Source organism: Dendronephthya gigantea, unplaced genomic scaffold (assembly GCF_004324835.1).
Source record: "Dendronephthya gigantea isolate DGI-Jeju-01 unplaced genomic scaffold, DenGig_1.0 000004F, whole genome shotgun sequence".
Classification (NCBI taxonomy): domain Eukaryota; kingdom Metazoa; phylum Cnidaria; class Anthozoa; order Malacalcyonacea; family Nephtheidae; genus Dendronephthya; species Dendronephthya gigantea.
Window position 1 is genome coordinate 2,560,197 of NW_021163014.1, and position 7,960 is coordinate 2,568,156.

General features: G+C 36.2%; 1 protein-coding gene across 1 annotated transcript; it reads right to left on the reverse strand.

Moving 5' to 3' along the window:
* Positions 1-1,625: 1,625 nt before the first annotated feature.
* On the reverse strand, positions 1,626-3,927 carry LOC114545064. Its single transcript, XM_028563454.1, has 6 exons — positions 3,784-3,927; positions 3,395-3,499; positions 3,011-3,112; positions 2,820-2,924; positions 1,963-2,401; positions 1,626-1,782 (listed from the first exon to the last, which is right to left on the reverse strand). The coding sequence occupies exons 1-6, from the start codon at positions 3,925-3,927 to the stop codon at positions 1,652-1,654; spliced, it is 1,026 nt and encodes a 341-aa protein (XP_028419255.1). The 3' UTR covers positions 1,626-1,651.
* Positions 3,928-7,960: the final 4,033 nt, after the last annotated feature.

A 7,960-nucleotide genomic window follows, 5' to 3' on the forward strand; every position in this document is an offset into this window, starting at 1 on the left:
AAAATAAGACATGCATGAAAGCATCATGATCAATCCATTTTGTCTGGCGAAATCTTTAGTTATATCATATAATTATATATATTTCGAGGTAGCATCTACCCACATATTTTTTGAAAAATGTCAGCAAAGTTTGTAAACAATTGTTGTTTTAATGTGAGTAAATGCATCCTATTAAATTGTAACCACCAAGCTTAACAACTACTCTAACCTCAGCCAAGCCATTTTGAAGGTCTGGCAACCTTTCATGTCATGTTTATTCGGAATGATTGGATGATCGTGGCCAAACTCGATTCCCCCGGCCAAGACAAGTAATCTAAAGGGTTATATTGCAGTGTGCATTTATATCCGACTCCATTTTACTCGCGTTAGCATATATACATAAAATGCAATTGAGAACGCCTTGTTATATACAATTGCATGATCATCTATATGAAATCTTACTTCGAATGCGTGTCATATTTCGATATATGCATGGATCAATAGAGAGCTACAGTTTAGCCAAGCAAACACACTCAAGGAAAAAAAACTTTAAATCGAGCCAACCGTAATACGAATTCTGTTGATGATTTCATCGATAAGCCGGATTTCAATGCTGGGAGGAAATAATTGCAAGCGCGCCTAATAAAGTATGCCCAGTCATGAATAGCCTTATATTATAGCTAATGTTTCGTATAGTGTTCATACTTCATACCTTTATATGCACGTGTTAAAACGCCTTGACTTCCCGATAGATGTTAATATCCAGCAAATATTTGATTTAGTCTTCGCGAAATTACTGTTCAAGATCTTTACCCGCGCGCTCATATACGCATAAACAGTTCATAGGCGCCATTTCAAATTTGTTCATTTTGCCGCTCTAGCTGGCAGGCTTCAGCCTTCAAGGTGCAATGACCATGCATGATTGCAATTTAATATCCGGGATGTACTTTCCTAATAAAAGAGCCCAAATCAGAATTAGTGAATATTTTCCTGTTCCCAAGCAGCTGATATGTTGTCCAAGCAAGATAAATTCTAATGTTCGTTTTCTGATGAAATATAGCGAAATATATATAAGCGAAATGTCCGAGAGGTCAAACTTAAATGTTTGTACGCGTTAACTTGGCAACTTGCCCTTGGGTTTGCACGCACTTGGTTAAAACATAGCGCTAAACTCAATCTCACAAAACACGGAATTTGTAGACGGCGTCTTTGATGGTTTATGCTAGTTTAATATCAAAAAACTTAAATGGTATAATATAGATTACAATTTCTGGTTTGTTTATATTTGTCACACGGGCCACGGCTCTAATTATGTTGACCAGATGATATTTTGTGCATTAACAAAGCCTATATGCTAAATTTCCCTGAGCAATATTATGATGTTCATTGTGCGACACTGGTGTTTTTTTATTATAATAAACAATGTCAAACAATGAACATCATTCATAAAGGTTCATTACTTTCATAAAGTCTCTATCATTTGTACGATTTGAGCTTTTTCCGCGTTCCACGTTTCCGATTCGAGGAGCTAATCAAGAGAAATCAAATTACAACCAAAATATACATGTGAAGTGAATTGTGCTGAAATGTCCATATATATCAATATATATAAAGCAATTTTTTGTGAATTAAGAATCTAAATAAATATTTACAATGCATATATGAGTTATATTTATGCCAGATCAAGTCTCTTTTTATAAAACTTATTTGCCCGGCATTTATTGTTTATGGCTGTCTTCACCGCTTTCCAAACAAGTTCCTCGTCGTATTTACTCTTCATGATAAAGCGCATGAATAACAATACTGTAAAAGAAAAACAAGATTTTTATCGATATGAGAACGTGTAATTCAAATTATTAACAGTAGGTATAGTATCGATATATAGAGTCCTGCCGTTGCTGGATTTTGAATGGTTCGCAAGAGGGTTTTAATATTTGTCATTTGAGTATACATTAGTCATTTACATTTAATTCGACAACACACCTTTCAATGAATTCAATTTAACTGGATCGAGTGGTGGTTTACCATGCGTCCCATCAGTGTTGGATTCACTTAGCTCACGGTCGGAGAAAAAAAAAGGTAGCAATTTCAATGCACACTTTCGTGGCTCTGGGATCTTTTCTAACGCCTCGCTAATTTTTTTGATATTCTTGCTCGGTGTGACAAATTTTCGTATAATATCATCAGACAATACTTGACTTGTGCTTGGTGCATCTGACTTTGGTGAAAGTTGCGAACTGTTTGTGGCTTTATCTTGATCGCCCTCGACCGGATGAACATCGGCGTCATCGATCAAGCGCTTCAAAACATCTATGTCTATCGTTGATAGCTGAAATTGCTCATGATCGCCTGATGAATTCACGGTCGATGACGTGTCTTCGAGAAACGATGTCGAGGAATTATTAAATGGGCTACTGAATTCCTATATAAATATATAGATATTTGTGTGAGGTCTAAATATCTCGTTCAAATTTCATTGCGGTAGGCCATCATTGCAATGTAGCATACCAGTTTAATAGTTATCTAGATTTACTTCATTGTTTACCCAACTATATAAGAGTTTTAATTATTGCATACTAAATATAAAGTATACAGTAAAAGATATTTGGCACGAGTTCTCGAGTAAAATCTTGCCGCGTATACTACGCGCGATATTTGGTACGGCACGGATAAAACTGGCACCCATACCATTTTATCCGTGCTTGGACTATACCTATAGTGTATAGTCCATGCAAGAACTTGTAAACGTGGCACGGCCGGAACTTTTATCCGTGCCATATCGCGCGTAGTGTAAACGGGGCTTTAATTTCCTGCCGAACACTGATCATGATGCAACTAACCTTTTCAGTTGAATGAGCAGAAGGTTCCAAAAGCTCAGGCCTCTCAAAACGCTGATTTGTCCCGGGCAGAAAACTTTGCAACGAAATGCGCATTTCTTCTATTGTCTAAAACAAAGTTAAGATTAAGATTTGATCCATATCGTCTAATTGAGCTATATATATTGCTCTGAGTTATAAAAAATGGCACTTACATTCTCCGAAGATTTGGCGAGTTTTTCCAATGACTCCAGACGTTTATCTATCCTCAGAAAATTTTCTTTTAAAATGCATTTTATTTCCTCAATCTCAATCATCTGAAAAGATAGAAATGATTGATAATGATTTTGGTAACATTAATCGTCTATATAATACTTTCATTTTATGTCTGCTATGTCTTTTATCCTAATCTGCATAAAATTTTGTTAAATTAATACACGCTTGTTTAATACGCATGCATTCATGTAAATTATATTCGAATGCATGCATGAGACTTGAATATGAAAGAACAATCTATACGTTTGTGGATAAACAGAATTTTGGTAATGTTCTGTTTTGGGCATGCGTGCATTAATATACTTAACATATAATGCATATACCTTTGTCTGGTCAACAGCAACGACTGCCGCATTGTTATGAAACTCGTCAACATGCGTTGTTAAAGCCTCAGATTCCTTTGCCAGTTTTTTTGTAATTTTGCCCTCCTTTCCTCACGCGTTACTTCCCATCCTCTTTCTCTCTTTCTTTGTTCAGCCACAAACTGTTCGTAGTGATCATTATTTTCACCACCATGACTATGAACATCTATCGCATCAACAACTGACACAAAAATAGAAAAAGGGCATATGATATCACATATAAATACAACTCTTGAAATTTATTGAATGAGATCAAGCAAGTATCATATCCCGCCTTCATTACTAATGCCGATATTTCCTATTTGGATAATTTCTGCGTTATACCAACGTGCGCCATATTTGACCTTTACCGAATCTCCTGGTTTTAACAGCGCACATGCCTTCGCGTCCTTTCCACATATCGGTCGTACATCCTTTCTTTTAACAACATAATCAGTATCTCTCCACTTGCAGTTTGTTTTCCAAATTATCGTTATATCTTCGCTTTGCGCCATCGTCATAAGAATGCAATGATACGGTATAATACAATATATTATATTATGTAACAAGTCAAATCGTTTTATCTTCACTGAACAGCGACTATATATATATATGATGTGTGAAGAAAGGAAACAAGCAATGACATTCATTTGTCATTGCATGTAATAAAAACTGTCACAATATATTGTGGAGAATATGTACAAATTTAAGTGCAAGTCTGATGTTCTATTACACTTTGCAGATATATTTTGTCGACTGAAACCCAGGTGCAATAGAATTTATAGTACTGGTGATTAAAAATGTGTGGGCATATATGAATTGTATTAATTGCTAGCATAAAATTCAACGAACATTCGATTAGTTATGAATCGATCAATCATTTAAATTGTGAAAAAGGGAAACAATTACATTTATTTGTCATTACATGTAATATAAACTATCACAATATAGTGTGCAGAAAATGTACAAATTTAACTGCAAGTCTGATGTTCTATTACAAGTTGCAGATATGCTTCGTCAACTGTGTGCGCATATATGAATTATATTAATTGCTAGCATAAAATTCAACTAACATATTCGATTGTCATGCATCGATCAATCATTTAAGTTGTGAAAAAGGGAAACAATTAAGGTTATTTGTCATTGCATGTACTATAAACTGTCACAATATATTGTGCAGAAAATGTACAAATTTAACTGCAAGTCTGATGTTCTATTACAAGTTGCAGATATGCTTCGTCAACTGAAACCCAGGTGCAACAGAATTTATGGTACTAATGATTAAAAATGTGTGCGCATATATGAATTATATTAATTGCTAGCATAAAATTCAACTAACATTCGATTAGTTGTGAATCGATCAATCATTTAAATGTGAAAAAGGGAAACAATGACATTTATTTGTCATTGCATGTACTATAAACTGTCACAATATATTGTGCAGAAAATGTACAAATTTAACTGCAAGTCTGATGTTCTATTACAAGTTGCAGATATGCTTCGTCAACTGAAACCCAGGTGCAACAGAATTTATGGTACTAATGTTTAAAAATGTGTGCGCATATATGAATTATATTAATTGCTAGCATAAAATTCAACTAACATATTCGATTAGTCATGCATCGATCAATCATTTAAGTTGTGAAAAAGGGAAACAATTAAGGTTATTTGTCATTGCATGTAATAAAAATTAAAACTGTCACAATATATTGTGCAGAAAATGTAGGTCTATACTAAAACTACAAGTTTGATGTTCCGTTTATAGGTCTTCTTCATCTAAAATTTTCCTATGTGTAGCGCAATTGCGCGAGAAATTGTCAATTGTCATAGTGGTTCACTACGCAAGTTACTCCAATTTACATCTTGATCAAAGTTACATCAGTCTTGATCAAAGTTACATCTTGATCAAAGGTCATCCTCTCCATGGGAGGCTCTTAGTTTATAAGTCAATTTTTTTATCACTAGTTTCAAATAGCTATGAGCGAGGGACAAGAAACTGAAAACCAGGAGAGTTTAGAAGAAAGCGTACAATCATTTCTCGAAGTTGGCTGCGGTTGCACCGGTGGTCAAACTGGAAATCCTTGTTCCAAATCTTTTTCAAAAGAAACATTGCTTTCCAACCTTAATAATTGCTTGGAATTGAGTAGAGAAGAACTTGACTTAGTAATTTTGGCAAACATACAAGCCTCGACACACGAGTATACTGAAAAAGTTGGTGAAAAACGAATTAGAAGCCCCGATGCTGTTTTACGTATAAATCGATACCGATATGCAAGAAAATGTTCCTGCGGTTCTATGGCATAAGCGATACTCGTTTTCGTTCACTCAAAGAACACTATGATACCTTCGGCATTTACCCTAGAACCCATGGAAACAAGAAGAGATTGCCAAGTAACACAATATCCTATTCGACTATATCAGATATAAAGACATTTATTTCGAATTATGCCGAGGAAAATGGGGTATTGTTGCCCGGTAGAATACCTGGCTACAAAAATGACGACATCAAACTGCTACCATCCTGTGAAAGCAAAATTAGCGTATGGAGATGTTATAAGGAAAGCTGCGAAATTACAGGGAAGGCTTCGGTATCTTATTCGAAATTTGCCGACCTTTGGAAAGAGACCCTGCCTGACATCATTGTGGCCAAACCCATGACAGATTTGTGCGCAGTTTGTCAAGAGAACACTACAAAGCTCAGAGATCAATTAATTTATCTGAAGAGGAAAAATCAGCTTGTGTCAAACTGCACCAAGAACATCTGGATAGAGCTAAAGCAGAGCGAGAATGTTATCGAAAATCCTGCAACGAAGCAGAAGAAAGTTTGACGTCGTTTGATCAAAACTTTGACTTTACCGAGTCTCGATATCCATGCTCTCTTAGAACGAAAATGCACTATTCGTTTGACTATGCTCAGCAAGTCCACATACCGAGTAATCCGATGCAACCTGGCCCCATCTATTTCAAGACACCTAGAAAATGCGGGATTTTCGGTGTAACATGTGAAGCTGTTCCCCGCCAAATAAATTTTTTAATATACGAGGCTGTGTCAGTTGGAAAAGGAGCCAATCCAACCATTAGCTACCTACATTATTTCTTGGAGCATCACGGCTTTGGAGAGACTGATGTACATTTTCACGCGGACAATTGTGGTGGGCAAAATAAAAAATTTCTTTTTGTGGTACTTTGCCTGGAGAGTTATAAACAAGCTCCACAGCACAATTATCTATTCGTTTCTCCTTGCTGGTCACACAAAGTTCAGTCCCGATCGTGGTTTCGGCTTGTTGAAAAAAGCATTTAGAAATTCTTATGTGTCCTCAATATACGAGTTTGGTTCACTGGTTGATCTGTCAAGCTCAATTGGACTAAATAAAGCCCAGCTTGTGGGAAGCCACGATGGCAAAGTTATCGTCCCGGTTTATGACTGGTCGACATTTTTGGGTAAGTACTTCAAAAAGATCCCAAACATTACAACGTATCACCATTTCCGTTTTGCTTTTGACCAACCGGGAATTGTTGCTTACAAGAGTTTGTGAATTCAGTTGAGAAGAAATTCAATTTATTAAAAGATGCTACCCAATTGCCACCTTTCAACATGCCAGCAACGATCGAGCCAGATGGCTTAGATCTGGGGAGACAAAGATACCTTTTTAAGGAAATAAGACAATTTTGTAAGCAGGGCACTGAAGATCTTGTTGCTCCGGCTCCCGTTTTAGACTAGATGCACGTACATATTTAAATTGCTATGATATTCATGCAGTGGCGTAACGAACGGAAGATGGGGTCTTGAGGTATACTTGGTACTGCGGGGTCCCTTAATTCCCTGTCTGTCATAAATCACGTTTTGCTTAACTATGATGTTTCGTTATCTATCCTTGCCCCCAATAAATGGGGATCCCTTAGTTCTCGTCGTAACCCTACCGAACGCGCGTTAGGTCACTGTATTTATGTCTTCAAATATTAGCTAGGGTATTCAATTGTTGTATAATTTGTAGCTATGTCAGACTGCATTAAAGACAACGAATTTCAAGCTGAAATGTCCGTCCTAGGATGCCGGTCCTCAATTTTGAATAGATTTTAATCAGTACGGAGGCCCAATTATAGTTTATCAGATGTAAATAAATTAGCTGAATACACATGGTTCAAAAGTACGATATATTAATATGTAACACGCAAAATCCCTCAATTCATTTAAAATCTGTTTTTGTCTGTTTACATACATTTAGAGACTTCCGACAATTATGCAACTTAATTAGCACCTTGCTAAGGCATATTATGGCTCGTAATGCTGTAATATATATGGCTTGCGACGTTGTTTGTGCGCGCGGTGAAATTTGGCTTATGGAAGCTACAGAAGTATAGTAAAGCAGAAATTCTAACCATTTAGTGCATTACCGAAATTCAAAAAACGATAAATTTTTGAAAGAAAGCTTACGACGTGAAATTTGCCGCTAATGAAATAATTGCATGCACTGAATATTAATCCTTCATGTCTGCATGACGCTAAGCATAAACAATAACACGAAGCGCACAAAATAGCATTCGATT

Bases quoted from the DNA above. Each gene is read 5' to 3' on its own strand.
- LOC114545064 (XM_028563454.1), bottom strand. From the start codon at position 3,927: ATGGCGCAAAGCGAAGATATAACGATAATTTGGAAAACAAACTGCAAG. The intron at 2,925-3,010 runs GTAAGTGCCATT...ACTTTGTTTTAG, and splicing joins TCGCCAAATCTTCGGAGAAT to ACAATAGAAGAAATGCGCAT. The intron at 2,402-2,819 runs GTTAGTTGCATC...ATATTTATATAG, and splicing joins CTGCTCATTCAACTGAAAAG to GAATTCAGTAGCCCATTTAA.